The 18996-nt window shown below is 39.6% G+C and overlaps 2 protein-coding genes across 4 annotated transcripts in view; one reads left to right on the plus strand and one right to left on the minus strand.

The window, feature by feature from the left end:
- The first annotated feature begins 1200 nt into the window (after window positions 1-1200).
- On the plus strand, window positions 1201-5005 carry tlx3a (T cell leukemia homeobox 3a). The gene is made up of 3 exons (XM_026194547.1): window positions 1201-1869; window positions 2890-3127; window positions 3753-5005. Exons 1-3 carry the CDS (start codon window positions 1443-1445, stop codon window positions 3934-3936), a joined length of 849 nt encoding a protein of 282 aa, XP_026050332.1. The 5' UTR covers window positions 1201-1442; the 3' UTR covers window positions 3937-5005.
- Window positions 5006-5129: 124 nt separating this feature from the next.
- Window positions 5130-18996, minus strand: part of kcnip1a (Kv channel interacting protein 1 a) — a 46999-nt gene continuing 33132 nt past the window's right edge. For all 3 annotated transcript variants that reach the window (XM_026194562.1, XM_026194571.1, XM_026194579.1), the window contains 7 exons: window positions 10226-10350; window positions 8937-9006; window positions 8699-8769; window positions 8477-8584; window positions 8293-8397; window positions 7242-7304; window positions 5130-6808 (listed from right to left, as the gene is read on the minus strand). In XM_026194562.1, the coding sequence (XP_026050347.1) occupies window positions 6761-6808; window positions 7242-7304; window positions 8293-8397; window positions 8477-8584; window positions 8699-8769; window positions 8937-9006; window positions 10226-10350 (590 nt within the window). In that variant the 3' untranslated portion in view covers window positions 5130-6760. The remainder of the gene's footprint in view (window positions 6809-7241; window positions 7305-8292; window positions 8398-8476; window positions 8585-8698; window positions 8770-8936; window positions 9007-10225; window positions 10351-18996) is intronic.

An 18996-nucleotide genomic window follows, 5' to 3' on the forward strand; every position in this document is an offset into this window, starting at 1 on the left:
ATAGGTGCTGGTGATTCTGCCAACGTTCAATAAGGCTGCTGTCGTTTTTTTGTTTTAAAGAGCTACATGATGGGTGTCATGTCATGAATTGGATGTGCGTAATTACGCACTGGAGTGCTATTATCATGGATTTGGGGTGTTTATTTGCCTCTCGTAAGCTGATATTACTTCCCACATTTAATAGAAACGTTCAACCAGAGCATGAAGTAAATGTTTAGAAATTATTTGTAAGTAACGTCACACCTAAACATCCAGAAAATGTGATCACACTCTCTCTGTACTCGGCAATAATGTGGTAAGATTAAATTTTTAAGTGTGACACTTCACGGACACCGAATTTCGTTTTACTGGTTTAAATTTAAAAGTCCGACATTTTACCCACCTGACAGAGTACAAAGGAATATTAAAAAATGCAAATTGTAACAACTAACTCTTTGTATTTGATTATATGGTGCGGACGAAGTGAAGGATTTAAATATAAACTGGGAATGTATCTTCTTCCTTTTTGGTGAGTTCTTTATAAGGTGAAGAATATTTGTAGGGGATTATATCACCAAGTTTTTTTTCTAACAGCTTTCAGCCAGTTTTCGTGTGAACTTATTATTCTTGCACATTCCACATGTGTCAAGAAATGACAGCAGCAGTATGAGGACAAATGATTCGCACTTTGCGTCTAGCCTGAAAAGTGGAAACGGGCAGAATTTTCAGTTCGTCAGACTTCAGGGTATGCAAAAAGTTTTTCCTTTATTTACTACAAAACTTGAAAAAAGTGATTTTTCAGGATGTATTTCTGGATACGAGCAGAACATTGACAGGTAAATGACAAAACGTTATTTGGTTGAAATGCTCAAATCCATCGCCAAACAGCAGAGAACATTGGTCCTTCCCCCCGGGTCCGATTTTTTCGATATTCCATTTACATTTTCATAGAGTTATTGCTTGCTCCCTGCTCTCTATTAGAATTACAAGAAACGCCAAATGAAATACTGACTCACTCAGACAACATCAAGATGCCATATCTTACCATATATATAACACGCTGACGCCCGTGGTTATGTGAAATCTTGATTATTGTGCCAAATCGTTGGCCTACCCCCACTGACATTCAATCAGTCATTCCAGTGCCAGCCAATGAAAGGTGGAGAGGGATGGAGGAGGACGGAGCTGCTAGACGGAGCGTTTTGATGCGCTGAGAGGAGGACAGAACGTCACATCTCGCCAAACGCCCATCAAACTTTCACCACAGCCTGTAGAGAGGACCCAGTCCTCTGAAAGAGGCCTGTTAGAGACAACCGGGACGCGCTGGACTCTGGGTTTACGGCTGGATAGCGATGGCGACACTTCTGATGATGAGTTTTGGTACAGTTTGACCTCACAGCGAACAACGCCTAAAACCCCCCATCTGCTTCAGTTTTCTTGCCCTTTTTGCGACCGAGCGAGGAATGGAGCAAGCACCAAGCGCGCCGAGCCCTCCTCCAAAACCGGCCCATCACGAGCCCATAAGCTTCGGCATCGACCAGATTCTGGGAGCCGGTACTGAGCCAGAAAACGCGCGCACGGCGGGAAGACAAAGTGGATCAGATTTAAGTAACGGAGACGGTTATTACAGTTTGGGAAGCCCGACTGGGGCCAACGCGCCCTCATATACCGCGCTCTCGATCTCCCTCTCCGGTGTAATGCCTCCGGTGGAGGCTTCAGGTTCATACGGAGAGAGCAGGAGTCTGGGCAGCCGGGGAGTCATTCGCGTCCCAGCCCACAGACCAGTGACAGCCCCGGGACCCCCGGCCCCCGTGCAAAGCGCTGTTCCTGGCTTTGGAGGTCTGTGCTTCCCTTGGATAGGGAACAGGTTTGCCAAGGACAGAATATCAGGTAGGCCAGCTGTTAGAACTAATGACTTCCCCTCGTTAATATTTTATAATGTTTAAAACGGTAGTAAGTGCTGCTCAGCCATTACAAAAACCAGCACCTCTGCCAAATATCTGTAGAACTCTAAAGCCTATTTAATTTATTTGCCCGTTATTTATCTAAAAAGGCGTAAATATATAGAACATTGTGCAAGTTGTTGTTTTAAAAAATACTAGAATGCACTACATTTACAGACTGTCATTAAACGTCATCATCCGCTTTGTTCAATTGGCTTCAGTTGTAGAACTTGAATGTTTAATTTCTGCGTCACGTTTTTGCGAAAAACAAGCCCAGTGCATTAACACAGTTAAACCAAACAACCTGGCGTTGTTGCAGTTTTCTAATAAACATGAAAGTAACTCAAATAAATGCATTAATTTATGGAATTAAAGATAACTATAAATAAGCTGATTATTGGACTATGGAGTGATTTATCTCATAAATTTCAAGGAAACTGAAGCACAATTATGTAAAATAATAAAAGCTATAACCAGTTCTCTGTATTTATAAGGGTGTGTGAAGAGGATTTGAAACGTTTTTATTACACAAATAGTCCTGTGGCCTATTTTATTGAAGATTAATGGAAGCTTTTATGACCACAGGCCTGATATAATACATGTATTATATATAGTTGTAAATATACAGACACACAATTCCACGGTGATAGACCAAAATGCTTGTTGTTGCTCTTGTTCTAATTACCAGTGCCACGAATATCTAAAGTTCACACAACTTCAAGAAGAAATATTTACTCGCTATTTATTATTGCTTTGTTTCAAGATTTGCTCAGATTTAACTTGCTTAATAAATATAATATAAATCACCATATTTCACATATGCACCGCATAAACAGGGCACTGTTGTCGCACAGGGCAGATTTCTGTGATATTTGGCCTTGGATCTCCACACAGAAATCGTCTGTCTGCTGCTGTATAAAATCTCACCTCATATTTATCGCTGTCTCCCCGTCTCTCCTTCCTGCAGCGGCTCTGGTGCCATTTGCCGTTACGCGGAGAATAGGGCACCCGTACCAGAACCGGACGCCTCCTAAACGGAAAAAGCCGCGCACCTCCTTTTCAAGAGTTCAAATATGTGAGTTAGAAAAGCGTTTCCATCGACAGAAGTACCTGGCCAGCGCCGAGCGGGCAGCTCTGGCAAAGAGTCTCAAGATGACAGACGCGCAAGTCAAAACCTGGTTTCAGAACCGCAGGACCAAGTGGAGGTTGGTATGAAATGTCATGATAACGTGTCAAAAATGATGCCCGTATAGGAACTTAAAAAAAAATTCCAGGAAAAATCGTTGACTTCTTTATTAGACGCTGAAAACACAAACTTTCCACTTTCCAAGTGACATCTTCCTGTTAACGGACTCAGTCGCAAAAGAAAACGAATACATAAATGTGACTATACATTTACAGAAAATATTTAAATTTTAGCTTAGTGTAGTATGTTTAGTATGTGGAAATAATTTTAAAGTTTAAATACTTTAAATTCCGACCAAATTAAATTGAAAAACTTCTAAAAAAAATAAACAAATAAGTGAAACTAATTAAATTAAATAATAACAAGGAAGGGTTTTGTATTGTTTGATTAATAAGCCCTTAATTCACCTTTCAGATTCCCAAAATATTTTTACTGAGTTCATTTTTATGCTTCGAACAGATCTATTGCATCGCCATCCTTTTTCCTAACAAGGCACAGCTGCTGTTTTCATCTTGCAAATAGCAATCTTCCGACTTCAAGACTTTCTGTCGCTCTCCTTTAATCGTACACAGCCTTTTTAAAATTATTGAACCAAAATAATGTTTCATTTCTCTCTTTTTTTTTCTTTTTTTCTTTTTTTTAAGGAGGCAGACAGCCGAGGAGAGGGAGGCGGAGCGTCAGCAGGCCAATCGCCTCATCCTGCAGCTGCAGCAGTCCGCCCTCCAGAAGTCCCTCAGCGAATCAGCGGTATCAGATCCACTGTGCGCCCATAACTCCTCCCTGTATGCGCTGCAGAACCTTCAACCCTGGGCCGAGGAAAGGGAGTAGAGACCAGACACCAAGCGGTAATCACTGAGCATCCTCTAACAGCCCTGCGAGGATACTTTAATTAAATTAGACCTACATGAGGACAGTAGGACTTACTGTGATCCTTACTGTGGAGGGGGGGGGGAAAAGTGTGACCAGAAAAAAAACAAAAACGGAAGAACCCGATTGAGTGGTTGTGAAAGTGGACCTGAAGTCGTGGTGAGTCCTGAAGCAGAAACTTTATTGGACAAAATGTTGCAGCTCTGTACTTGGAAACACCAGGACTACACAAATTCAAAGGATACGAAAAAAGACTTACCACCATAAAAAATTCTCGCCACCATGTGATTGTCCTCTTGCGCTCGTACTTATAAGAGGAGACATGATGGAGGTAATTAATTCTCCACATTGAGATGCAAGAATCAGTGTTTTGTAAAGGTGTGGTTTCTCAGTGCGACCATCGCCTTAGTCTACCCTACTTAGTGGACTTGATTACAGCTGGCTCTGTTATTACCTTTTTTTTTTCTTTTTTCTTTTAAATTTTAGTGGGAGGATAATCATCTAGGCCTGCACTCCAGCAGCTACACAACAAAGTGCACGGGTTGGAATGTGTTTATGAGAAAGGCCAGATCTCTTTGTGTTTTTATCAAAGTACAAAACAAGAATGTCTGCTCAAAACAACGAAGATAAAATCGACTTCCTCTTTAATTCTTAATTGTTCTGGTGTTTAAACCTTCATTTATAGATGTACTCACTCTGACGAGACTACAGCGCACCATCACAGTCACCTGTAAGGCGCTCCAACAAAATTATAACAACAGTGTTACATTATGGACAGAAAAGAAAAGCTATTTATTTTAAGGAGTAATAAACAGAAAATAGATGCTTGGATTTGGTGGTGCGAAGTGAGGAAAATAGGAAACAAGCTGTAAGTTGGGGAATAAAAGGAGTGATGCATGTTCAGTGATGGTGAAGTTTGGGTTTTTTTTTCCTAACGCACATTATCATGCTTTATTTGTGGGCCGTGTTCTTTGAAACGGAGGCACAAATGTACAAGTCCTTTTGTACTTACGTTGTATATGGGTACAGTATAAAATGTTGTTGTGACCCTTTTGCTCATGTGCTTATTTAAAGGTTTTACCATATAATAAGGTGTAAAACAGAAAAACCGTATGGAGCAACATGGTGGGGGGGAAAAAGCAGACGTTACTTGATTTTATTTCTTGAAAAGTTTATTGATAAATATAATGATTTTTTACAGTATTTCAATACACACATTATTTCATTCTGACTGTTTTAAGTGTGTCTGTCTGTTTGCCTGTCTATCCGTCCGTCTATGTGAAAGTATGTCTGGGGTTTGTTTGTTTTTGCTTTTTTAAATCACTATATTGGTAGCACAGTGAGTAGGCATGACAGTAAACCATTTATAAATGTATTTTTGCACTACTCAGTCTTCAAAAACGATGGCTCTTATTTGAAACATGGCTTCCATTCCTCCATAATCAGTGAAAAGGTCTTTACTTTCATCTTCTGTCTTATTCTCTGAGCTTTGTCCTCCTCTGCAATCTTCCCTTCAACATCTCTCCCTCACAGTGAAGTTTTGGTAGCTCTGAGTTGACGTTTTCAACAGACAGAGTTAAAGACAAACCTCGCCTCTCGTGCAAAAACACAGTCAGCTCATTTGAAGATGAAGCTACATGCTAGAATAAATGAGACTTTAATATTCAGGGAAATGGGACCGTCACACCGGGACACCACACACACAAACATGTGCACATCCTCGTATTGCTCTCCATCTGCATGCCGGGAAACCTCTAAATGGGCTCTTTATTTAACACCGAGTGGCAGGTAGAATAATTATAGGGTTATATCCAATCTGACAGAAGGACAGACAGGTAGTCAGAGACACACAGACAGACACCAGTGATTCAAGACACTGAGAAGAATCCACAGACACAACAGTTAAATATCTACAGTCGAGTCATTACAACATTCAAACACCGACCGACGATACTGGAACACACATTAGGAGTTAAGGAGGCCTCTGAGGACTGTTGCAAGCTGTCACAAGACCTAAGAATGTCACAAGCTGGGACACATTCACACGTTCAGCTCTGCAAACCTTTAGAGGCCTATGTTTGATTTTATGTCTAAAACTGGCCGAGCTGGCTCGGTGAGATGCTGCACACAGACCGGGCATCCCAAACGTAACCATTTAGCAAGATGTTGTGTATATTGCCACCGAGTTTTATGACACATATTCATTTATTACACTGTAGGAATCTCTTGTGCATGCTTCACAATATTGCTCATGTTCTTTGTATTGACACAGAAATTTGTAATGCTCTTATTTAAGATTCTATTGAGCAAAGTGTGGGTTTGGATGCTCTCTCTGCTAAGTTGCATTCAGGAATTTAAGTCCTTGCATGGTAACAATTTTACATAATTCAGAAAGGCCTTCAACCAAATGCGAGAGGGGCAGTATTTACATAGTGGCACTAAGTGCGCACCATCCAAAATGACACTGACAACAGCAACAAACGAGGGAGGGAGGTGGAGATGAGAGAAGTGGTCACAGAAAGGTCAACTTTGTCTAAAGGAGGCTTTCCAAAACCAGTGAAGGTTTATCGCCTTAGATTTCTTACAGTAGGATGCCTTCCAGAAGGTTTTGTGGAAAACAGTCACACCCAAATTGACAAGCTTCTTGTCTGCCTTCTCTCACAAGTTAGGCTGTTCCTTTTGCTTGCAGATTCTTATTCATCACTCCTTCTCCTCCTTCTTTTTCCTGTTGTTCGTTTCTCTTCTCACACTCTGTGCTTCGTCTGCTGCACCATCTCCCTCGTGTCTAGATGACATTTTCAAAGAGCTGGAGGGACCTCATAATGTTTTCATCCTGTGCAAAGATGAAGGAGAATTAAGAAGTGGTGACTGTGAGAAAAGAAAGTCGGCCAACAATCACCATTTAATTCGTTTTACTGGCCACTAGGGGGCAGTAAAGGTCCATAAATTTTTAATGATCTCTGCAGATAAATACTGATGGAAAACTGTACTAACAGCCATAATTAATAGCGTGTACAGTGAGACTTGCAAAATCTAAGAGGCCTTCGGTAAATAATAATAAATAGTTAGCAAAACTGTTGTGACTGTGGTGGTCTTTTGTGCAGACATGCTGACATTTCGGAGAGCAAATGCACTAATAACATTAGCAACAGCACTGTAGTCAGCCATCATGTTTTCCATTATATGCAAATCCTGCATTAGTTAAACTATTCTCAGTGGAAGAAGCCTTTAGAGTGAGTTGAAGGAAAAAGCAAACAAGCCAGTACCTCTTGACAAGAAAGGATGAATTCATCAAGAGTCACCACACCGTCTCGGTTTTTGTCCATTTTCTGCAGATGGAAGAATACGTGATATTTAAAGCTACAAACACATTTAGTAAATCGGCCTATTTAAATCAATAGTTGAATCAGCGAGCTGCAAGTTACAGAAAATTTAGCTGGCTTAGACAGAAGCTTGTTGCTACCAGACAAGACAGGCACCAGGTCAGTGGGAGCCCCAAAGGACTGACATACTACAGTTTGCAATTACAGTTGGAGAGACCTGACCTCCCTAAGTGACCCCCACCTGTATCCACTCACTCCAGCTGCAGCTGATTTTCATAAAATAAATGCTGCTTGTTTAGCCTTGTCTACAGGGAGGAGACAGTTGATGAATTTTATAAACGTCACATTATCTAATTTATTTACTTTGACATTTAAAATCAGTTAACTCAGCTAGCTGAGCCGCTCAGTGTGTCCAGCTCTGCTGATATGACCATGTCAAGTGGATAGTGGATTTTTTGTGTCAGATTAGTTCTATAATAATATACGGAGCAAATTTGAATTTTTACCCCTACATACTATAAAATTACCATTGGACTTGGAAACACCTTCATGTTCTACCAGAAGAGCTCGGACAGGTGACTGTGGAGATGGATGTATGAACATCTCTGCTTACAGTGCTTCCCCCACAGTCTAAGCAGAGTAGACAGGGATACGTTGCAGAAACTGGATGGCTGGCTTGATGGATGCATATTCAATGAGGTTGAGATTCGGTCATTGTATATTTTGGGTGGATGTTGCAGCCAACAGTAATGGGTCATTTATTTTCTACTGTAGCGACTTTTGGATAAGTAAAGTAGGCAGTGCTAAGCTGATGTTGTCGGTTTCATTGAATATACAGCTGAAAACTCATCTTTTTAAACTTGCTTTTAGTTGATTTTTATTTTTATGTTTTAGCTTCTGTGAAGCACTTTGTGACTTTTATCTTGAAAGGAGCTATATAAATCAAAATTTACTTTACTTTTACTTTATAAATAAAGGAAGCAGATAATGGTACCTGAAAGAAGGCATCCACATGCTGTTTGGGTGCGTCATTTTTCAAAACAGGGTATGTGTACTTCCCCATCATGTCATAGATTGCTCTGACGATGTCTGTCATCTCCTGTGAAACAGAACACAGACACCATGAGTTATGATGAATACAACCTGACATGTGGAAAAAAGAAGAAGTTAAGACAAACCTCTTTGTTTATGTATCCATCTCTGTTGATATCATAGAGGTTAAAGGTCCACTGTAGCTTCTCGGTGACAGAACCTCTCAGCAGGATGGACAGAGCTGTTACAAAGTCCTGATGGAGAACGAAGCAGATATAGAATGACAAACTGAATAAGGGAGGCGTATGGTAGGTGAGTATCAAAGAGCTGAGATGTATTGAGTGGAAATGAGTTAGTATAAAGCAAACCTCAAACTTTATGGATCCTGTGTGTCCTGTGTCAAATGCATTGAACAGGTAGTGCGCGTAGGTGCTGGCATCTGCAGGAGAAGAAGAAAAAAGTTGCTAATACACTGGCAGGAAAATGTGCAGAGACAAAGACGAACATAAATGCAAACATCACAGCACACACACACACACACACACACACACACACACACACACACACACACACACACACACACACACACACACACACACACTTCACCTCCATGTGGGAAGAACTGGGAGTATATTTGCTTGAAGGTGTCTTCATTTACGACACCACTTGGACACTCCTGGAATGAGAGAGGGACAAAAGGACAAAGTTTAAGGGCAATGTGAAAACTGAACAAGCACAAACGAAGTAAACAGAGTACACAGGAGGGTGTAACAGTGGAGAAATACAAAAGCCGATAAGGCACGGAGATTGGATAAATCCAGACTTGATGATGATTGGTCATCAAAAAGCCATATTAAAGTTGCTTAAAATGATTACAGTCTAATTCCTGACAATCACCAAAGGTACATCTAATTACAGTTTCTGACTATCACAGCAGGGTGTCTCTTATGAGACTATTTTTGATAAAGAGCTTTAAGCTAAAGAATGCAACCTCAATATAAAATATACTTTACGACAAAAATCTGTGAAAGTAGTAAAGAACAAAAAAAACCCAAAACAGAGTATATCTGCATTAAAATGGTAGTGTTACAATTAAGTGACAAATGAATAAACTCTCCCAAAAACGCAAAAAGAAACCTGGAATGTTTAATCTCACAACTTACTGCATGTTACTGCGTGACCACAAATGCAGACTGTACTCTGGCCCATTTATTTACCTGTGAAAATTATTCACTCTGTCATGAAGCAGAGTCATTGTTACTGAAATTAAATGTACAGACTTACACAAAGAAAACCAGGAGGATAATAAAACCACTTTGTTTCACTAGAAGAAATGTAACAGTGTTGTGTACTTTGAATCTGGGCTTTGGCAAACATTGGCTCAGTATTAAAGAAGAGATTATATATTCTCCGAGATTTAGGCAAACCAGGTTATTGCACAGGCGTGCATGTAGCACCGCAGAGGATTTTTTTGTAAATCAGAGAAAGAAAAAAAAGGTCTGCATGTCCAATATAATGATGGATGCTCATAATGATCTCCACACTAATTTGTAGCTATTTAGGTAGGTCAGCTCAGTAAAACCCATAGAGTGTATTTAAAGGTAGATGTTATGATATACCTATCTCCCTCTACTTGCTGCTTGCAGTACAGGTTAAAAGCACCACCTCTGCTATCATCCGTGTATATAAGCCAATACAAAGTTTAAAAAAAATTAAAAACTACATAAATACAAATCATTCAAATGTCTTTTGCTACTGGGTGTTTTTCTTTGATTTAAAGAGATGTTTTTATTGTTTATGCCCTCATACTCAAGTTACAGACAGTTAAGCGGGAGGAAAGTCGTGATGAAAAAACTGGAGGTGAAGTGTTGCAGTGCACTTTTACAGTCACTTACATTCTTGAAGCCCCTGTAGAGCACTTGGAGCTCTCTTTTACTGAAGTTGGTTTGAGCTTCTAGCTGGTCGAGGCCCTCCGGTCGATGGCAAACCATTGTCATCTCCAAGTCATCATCAGCTTTGTCTAAAGGGGAAAAATATAGGGGAAAAAAATCAGTATTAAAGAGTAAAAGGATAGATGTAGACAGGAAGGGAGTGACTGTTCAGATGAAGAGAAAAGGACAACATTAGCTCAGTGAAGTCATATGTATGCACCGGGTTTGAACAATGTTGTTGTCTTTCTGAAAAGCAGAATGATACACACTGTGACCAAAAAGGCGAAGGAGAGGAGAGGATGAAAGATGGAGGTGCAGAGAGGTAAAGGTCAGTTTCGCAGCTCTACGCTGCTCCTCTTACTGGCCCTATCATTAACAACTCATTACTGTCCTCGCTGGAGGGGAGGTTGAAAGAGGACACACCACTGACTCTGACTTAACACACACACACACACACACACACACACACACACACACACGGTGGTTATAGGTGAACACAACAATATAAAATTAAGACATTTTCTCTCGCCCTCTTTTAGAGACACTCATTTACACATTTAAACCAGTGAACAATTTCCCCCCAAAGCAATCTACAATGTAATAATTATGCATAGTGTTATAACTGTGCATAATTTAATAGAAGTAGTAATAAAAATTCTGAATATGATAAAATGGTCATGGTGCCCCCGTTATGTTATCAGCCCACTGAATGACTGTTATCAGTAGGCGGCCTCCTCCACAAACTTCCAGGCTCAGTAGGAAGTTATCACCACATTTACTGGCAATCGTGCCGACTTGCTGAACAGAAAATAACAGGTGTGGAGTTTTTTTTTATTTATTATTATTATTTTTTTAATGCAAAAAGATAATACAGGGAAAAAAAGCTTGGGTTAAGCTTGTAAAATGGCCCATACTTCACTGTTTCCATAACTTTCTGCAGTACAACTAGCATTAAAATGCACAGCTTACCAGATGGTGAGTCATGCTGTGTTCACATTATTCCATACCAGTTTTTTAAAACATGCATATATGAAGAATATCAGCCAATATACACTCACCAGCGACACAGTTAGGCACCCTTATTCATCTGCTTGGTAACGCAAGTATCCGCCATTTAAACAGACCTCAGTGCATTTACATTCCAACCAAATTATACAGAACAGCATCTCTGAACTCACAACACTCTGGCATTACACAACTGTTGGTGGTGTAATGTCGTAGGGGATACTTTCTCTGCACTAATTGGGCTCCTCATTATCAACAGAGCATTGTTTAAACTCCACCTGAGTATTTCTGCTAACCATGTCCATCTGTTTATCTGACCTTTATGACCAGGATAACACATACTGTCTCAGAGCTCAAATCATCTCAAATTGGTTAGCTGATATGAAAATGAGTTCACTGTAATCAAATGGCATTCATATTCACTGGATCTCAATTTAACAGAGCGCCTTTGGGATGTGGTGGAACAGGAGATTCACATCTGCAGCCGATAAACCTGCAGAAAGAAACTATGTGATGCCACCACCTCAATATTAATAAAAAAAATCTCTGAGGAATGTTTCCAGCACCCTTCTGAATCTGCGGCTAGAAGAATTAAGGCGGTGCTGAAAGCAAGAGGGAGTCCAACCAAGTACTACCAAGGTGTACCTAATGAAGTGTATCCCTAACAATCTGTATCGACATTGGCCACAAGAATCCAGCCAGGCTCTAATTAAAGCTGAAAAGGGCCATGGAGTGGCGTGATAAGATTCCAGCAGTAGACACTATTAAAATTAGCAAATGGCAGAAATAAATAAAAAAAAAGATGTTGCTTTTGTTGAAATAATGAGTTGCTGAGTTTAATGAAGGCTGATGCCTTAATGTCTGACTAAGCAGCATAAGAAAAAGATCCCATTAAAAGCTGAGAAAATCCTCAGAAATGTTTGTTCTTTTCATTTATCCTCGTGAAATTAAGGCTGAAAAAAAGGTGAATGGTCCTATTAGTAGAAGCTGTTATGCACTTCCCTGTGTTTGCATCAGTTAAGAAGATCTATGAGAGATTGTAATTACCCAGTTTGTTTTTCATAGAAAATTATGGACCATTTCCCCTTTTAGCACACTAGTCATTATCCCTATCAAAGTCACTATTGTCTATTGTCTGCTGTCCAGACGAAAATTTAGCTGAATGTGTTTTGAACAGTATCAGGCACAGTGACAGTGTCCAGCACAGGCACAAAGCTAAATCTTTTGAATGGTTCCCATTTAGCTTTAATTGGTGTCACGGGGTGCAAGGTTCACTCTGTCCTTGGCAGTTCACATTTTGAAACATTAACAGTTTTGAAATGAGACATTTTTATCTGTGTGACAAAACCATTAGTGGTTTGTAAAGCTTCATTACACCAGTCCCTCTTCAGTTCTATTCTCCCAGTGAATGATGGGTACTGAGATGGCATTTCACTGAGCAAGGCAAAGACTGCTTTATCTCACTGCTAAATTAAGCCTGAACTTTTCAGATTTCAGATTCAGTATTCAGAACTTCACACAAAAAACCTAAAGTTTGCCATCGTAGCTTGAATCAGCAGGTTTGAATTCTACAATCAAATACGATATACTGACTCTTTGGCCTGCTGACTCACACGTTTGTCAAATGTGGCTGTGGAGATGCTTTGAAACGGTGAGAACAGTCTCATGTGCAATGATATTATCTAACGTTGCACATGTCAATTTAAAGTATAAAAGTCACAATAAAAAAATCAAAATAATTTATTACGCAATTCAGTAAGTGCTTGCTGAATTGTGGTCTCACATTTTGTACTTTATGGGAGCAGTATGACTTTATGACTTTGTATAACTTATAATGTTGAGTTGTAGTCTCTTTATATAGCTCCTTACCCCTCCTCCCTCAACGTGTTCAACGCACACAAACACAGCTACCTGCAAACACACACACATGCACACACGGTCACACATCACTTGAAGGTCATTTTCATCCCAGCAGATCAGACATTGTCAGCGTCACACCGGGGTACTGAGGTGTAGGTTTTGAGGTTCAGGCTCACACACACAGACACACAACCACACACACACACACACACACACACATACACACACACACACACACAATCGTGTGAATTCATCTGATAGGCCTCTAATGCCTAATCATACCAGCACAGTCACCATTACACTCCAAGCAAAATTACGACCAGACACGACGTCCGTATTATAGTAGTATCATATATAATCACAAAGGGCTCCATTATAGAGAGATTGTATGTTTTAGCATACATAGCATGTGTAAACACGTATATCAACTATACTAAGGTCTTAAAAGAGAGGGTGTCTGATTCTGTGCAGAGCTGGAAAAGCCCTTTAGGCAGAATCTGTGATTCATGGACCTTAATATCAATACATCTAAGGTAAGTAAATTTAAAGAACAAATACCTCACAGGTGAGATGGGGAAGCATTAGTTAACATTCATACACCTTTAAAGAGTAAAATTTTCCCAGTGACTAAAAGTTCCACTGATCATCAGAGAAAAAATCTCCCTTGTGGTCTTCATTGATTAAAATCATCTCAGTTTCTTCATTTCATTTCATTATGAAACAAAGTAAAACCAAATGTAGGGAAATTTTGTAATATATCCAGCACTATGGCATTAATATCCATTTTAAAATATGCAAACGTCAAATTAACAACTCAGACTACAAAGTTCTGGAATGAATCCCAACACCAGTGGCACTGTTAACATATAGAGATTTTCTTAAATCTTTGGTTTTTATTGAGCTGTGGCTGTATGAGGCTCTGTTTTCTTTATAGTACATGACAGATGATGTTTCTGTACTGCAGCAGAATTATTATAAGTGGGAAAAGCAATGCATGTGCATGAGTCAACTGCAGATTCGCATCATTAAAATGAGCAGGAGAAATATATATATATGCACGCACAAGTCCTCTACAGCAGTTCCCTGCTATGAGTAGTTAATGACAGAAGTTCAGAATTCATGTGGGTAAGAGTGCAAATCTGACAACAGAACAGCCAGCAGCAGTTTGCATTTATTAACTGCTTATTTTTTTATTTATCCCTGTTTTTTTTTTTTTTTGCGTCTTGAGAAAAACTATAACATTCGCTTTGCTGGTTGACAGCCCAACAGCAGTGGAAACACTCTGACTTTGTTGGTTGACTTAAAGGTGGATGATAGTATAATGACTCACCCTCCACAGTGATGACTCCCAGCAGGTGCAGCATTTTGACGGCCCCACAGCACAGCAGAATGATGGCTATAGTATGTAAACTGTTCTCGCTCTGCTCTTCTCTATCCATTCTGATTATTTTCTTCTTTTCTTTGGACTCGCTGTTTATCCTGAAGCTTTCTGTCTTCAACTTTTCCCGTACTTCCTTAGCCCCTTCTGGTTTTTATTCCTTAAGATGCTTAACTTTGCACAATAAGGAAAAATTGAACTCCAAACTTTCAAACACTGGTGGTGGTTTTTCACTACAATTCTAAACAAAGTTGGCTTTTAAACTCTTTCCTGCTCTCTCTCTCGTGATTATAAACTTTCCATCTATCTTGCTTCCTCCCACAGTGAAATCAGCACTCACCTGCCTCTCTCTGTCTCTGTCTTTTTATCCCCCCTTCTCTCTCCTCCCTGGGGCATCTTCCTCTCTTATCCTGACCTTCGCTCTATCCCACACACCCTCTCTCTCCCCACAGAGCCCCACTCCCCCCTGTATTACAGTCGGTGTCCTTCACTCTTTGGGGCTTTACAGTGAGCACACTGTAACAATGATAAACTCACCTTACACCGTACCGCCATATGTGTTTGCTTTGTGACTGTGTACAAGTTCATGAACAGATCAGGACTTGATTAATGGCTCCCATTAAGACACACAGTCAGCTTCAAACAACAGACGGCCTAATTCACCACAAAGTGACTTTTCTAAACATACCTTTCATATACCGTACTCTATAATATAAACAGCACTTTGTATAAATCAGTACCTATGAATACAGGCACTGAGAGAACATCTATTCTAATTTGCCCTGTGGGCTTTATAAAAATTGCAGCAAGCCTGAATAACAAGAGTATTGGGAACTATAAGAACTGCTATAACCTTTGTGGACCACCAGGGGGTAGCAAAACCTAACACAGAGAACAGTACCATGATTGCTAAAAATGTGATGCACATTTTAATGTTTAGCTTTCTCATAGAATATCAGTGCAGTGACCAATTTGATAAGCTGAACAAAGATTTTTGCTCAAATGCGATTTATTTTAATGCATCCACACAATCAAAATCACAGTGAAAAAAAGACTAAATTGTAAATTCTGTGCTCTTAACAAGATGGCACTCATTTAAAGTCTTTATGTGTATGCAAAGAGAAGCTTCACTAGCCAACTGAGCTGAAGTACAGCCGCTGACTTGCAGACTGCAGGGGGCTCTGCCGTATCAAGAGGTTTCCCACAGAGTTGTCGATTGCAGGTTTGCTTTATTTACTGTTGTGAAATTACAGTAGCAGTGCTAGGGAAAATTTAATTTAGCGGCAAGAGTAGAATTTAATCCAATTTGTCAGACATTTGCTCATTAGTATAAATGATTAAGTGTAGTTTAAGTTGTGTTCATTAGCTGTCTTCACTGGGATTTCTGTTGGGATATTATACACAGGTACAGCGAAACAACAAACACCCTGCAACACATGTTACACACCAGAATAACAAGCTGACACCAGATTATTAGTGGAAAGTTGAGAAGGCGTTTATTTTATAGCAGACAGAATACTAAACAGATTTGAATCTGCTGCAGGTTCTTTCCCCCGCCCTTTAAGCCAAGTTTCAGTGACCAGATTTAGAATATCTCCTCTCTATGGCACTGCGCAGATGCAAGAGCATAGAAGAAAAACCTCAGAACAAAATGGACAAACAGAGCAGTCTATAGCTTGACTCACAGGGACTACTAATACTACACTGACCTCATTATTCTAAATTTTTGCCATGATTATAACAGCATAAATATGACAGAGGATAAAGAAATGCAAAAAGGGTCTACTTTAAAGGTATAGTGTGTAAAATATTACCACTAGATGTCAGTAGATTGTAGCAAACTGAAATCTGTTTTCTCATTTGTAGTGAGTGTAGGCTTTTATTCCGCTGTTTACCTCATCTGTCAATACATCTATTTAATCTGCAGGAGGCTATATAAACTTTGAAAGGGGTCGACGAGTCAGTAAAACTCAGTTCTTCTCAATGACAGCGATGCTGAGGTGAGTTTTTGAGGATATTGTGAAGTTTTCTGTCAGTAAGCACTGTTGCATTTGGTGTTAGCTGCAGTTAGCCTATATTAGCCCCTGTTAGCTGCTGTTTGCTAGCATTAGTGAAACTTTCTTTGAAGTGGCTCTAACAGTGTTGGACTTGGACATTAAGTGAATAAACTCTCATACAATGTGAGGAAGTAATCAAACTGTTTATCAGAAGGAAAGTGTGATTTTTAGGACACTAGAACCCAACATTAGCTGGCATTATTTTAGCTTATAAGGAGCTGTTTTTGATATTTAGCTTGCTTGTTATCAGAGAGGGTGAAATGTCTAATCTGCTGACAATAAATAATTGCATCAATACTGGGAATGAATAAGCATGTTTATGAATGTTTTTGGGTGTTACCGCCTTGAATTCAGTTGAGGAAATGTGGCGTGAGGAGAGGAGGAAGATGATGAAGTGGAAATGAGGGAGGAAACAGAAGTGGAAGAGGAAGAGAATGACATAGTGAGAAAGAGTTGATGAAAATATGCATTTACAAATACTAAATGGCCACAGATAGCTTGAAAGAGCTATTTACGAGTTATTTATGAGCTTTCACAAACTAGTGTCCTCTCCTGCGTATGTTTAATGGCTTAATTCTACATCTAAGTCTATGAAAATATATCAGTTTATTGCTAGATAAGATTGGTAGATACCTTTAACACACTATCGTCTAACACTTCACCGAGTGAAGCTGTCATAGGACAGGTATCAATCCATCACAGGGCTTCATATGATATTCAGTGAAATAATACTTTTGCATGGACAACCTACCATCAATCCTTTGAAGCCTCTAACTTCAACAATAACTGAGTTTACTAACAAACAGCTAACAGTTTCCATTTGGCATATGCTCACCATCTTTGTTTACGCTCACGTGCACACACCCACACACAGTTGGCAAGCTCCGCGCAGGCTGTTAGGAGTTTTTACTGATGCGCGAGAGGATGGAGACAGTGTGGAAAAAACAAAGACAGAGCAGCCTTGTACAAAGGTATTTTCTAATTCTACTAACTACAACTGTTCAATTTGGCACACATTTCTATTTGGGAATACAAAAAAAAATACAGCACTTTAACAATCCTGTCATTTTCATAAAAATCTGCCTAAATCAGTAAATATGATTTTTTATGATTTTTTAATATGATGTTTCTCAGAGAGAAAAACAGTTTAATACATTTAAGGAAGCAGAAGACTAATAGATTTTGAAGCAAAGAGGAACACGCTTCAAAAACAAAGTAGCACACACAGACTTGCTAATTTCATACTAATTCTACTCTACTGTAGCTAATCCTCTTCATCCAAGCAGTGATTTATAAGGTACAGAGAAAATGAATGTGCTCAGTGAGAATTTCACAATCGACAACATTTTGGACACATCAATACACAGTCACAACATGTACTGAATTACAAAGCTATTATTGATTAGTTTTGAAGCATTACAAAACAATAAAATAGATAGTGCTACGTTGTGTTGAGCACATTGAATATTTGAAGTAATTGCTACAGTGTTCTTGTTTGGTTCCCGATCAAAGGAAAACACTGAGCTCGAGCATTATGCTGCTCCAGTAAAACAGAAAATGAGTTACTAGAAATAGACTGTGTACACGAGCTTGTGTGATCTTCTTCCTTGGTTAGCAGTTAAGATCCAAAGTTACTTTTAAGTTCATTTCGCAATGTAAATTCATTATAACATGTCTACAGATGTAAACTAACATTGAATTTAGGAGATATCACCCAGTTCTACATATCTAATCCCAACTCATTGTCTTTACTCTACATAGAGTTCAAAACCTCATTGTGAGCCTTTGCGGGATTATTATCAAATGTAAAAGGAGTCTTCTGATTCAGGAAACCTCCTTTTAAACACATGAAAGTGCGTAGTGGTGGAATATATCTGGTCATATAACTTCTGTAAAGTTTTCATTGAACAGGTGAGGTCTAGAAACCTACATCATCCGTGTTCCACAACAAAATCTGCAAACTTAGCAGATAAAGAAAGCCTAAATAAACCCAACCTAGAAAGCAACCTCGAGAACTTCACTTCCATCTGCTGCATAACCTATTATAAACCGTGGTGTCTGACAGTGACCAACAGCCTGAGCCCATTTCTTTCAGAGCTTGTTCAGAGTGTTAAGCGGTGGCCTGAGCTGCCAGCAAAGAAAGACTACCTGTCACTCTCCCCAACAAGCACTCTAACACAAAAAAAGCCCCTCTTACGTCTGTACACACCCTCTTCCTAAAGCCCATGGAGAGGATTTAATTCCTAACTTTCTCCTGACCACTCCTGCCTCTGGTATTTAATGCTGCGCTAATTTCTTCTGCATCTCTTCCTTTCTTCTGTTTCCCACTGATTCCTTCTTTCTCCTCCATTTCTTATCTCCCCCCCTCTGCCAAACTCTCCTCTCAGTCCGCCACTCTATCTATGCCATGCTCTCTCTTTCTTTCTAGTACCGTG

Source organism: Astatotilapia calliptera, chromosome 2 (assembly GCF_900246225.1).
Source record: "Astatotilapia calliptera chromosome 2, fAstCal1.2, whole genome shotgun sequence".
NCBI classification, from domain to species: Eukaryota; Metazoa; Chordata; class Actinopteri; order Cichliformes; family Cichlidae; genus Astatotilapia; species Astatotilapia calliptera.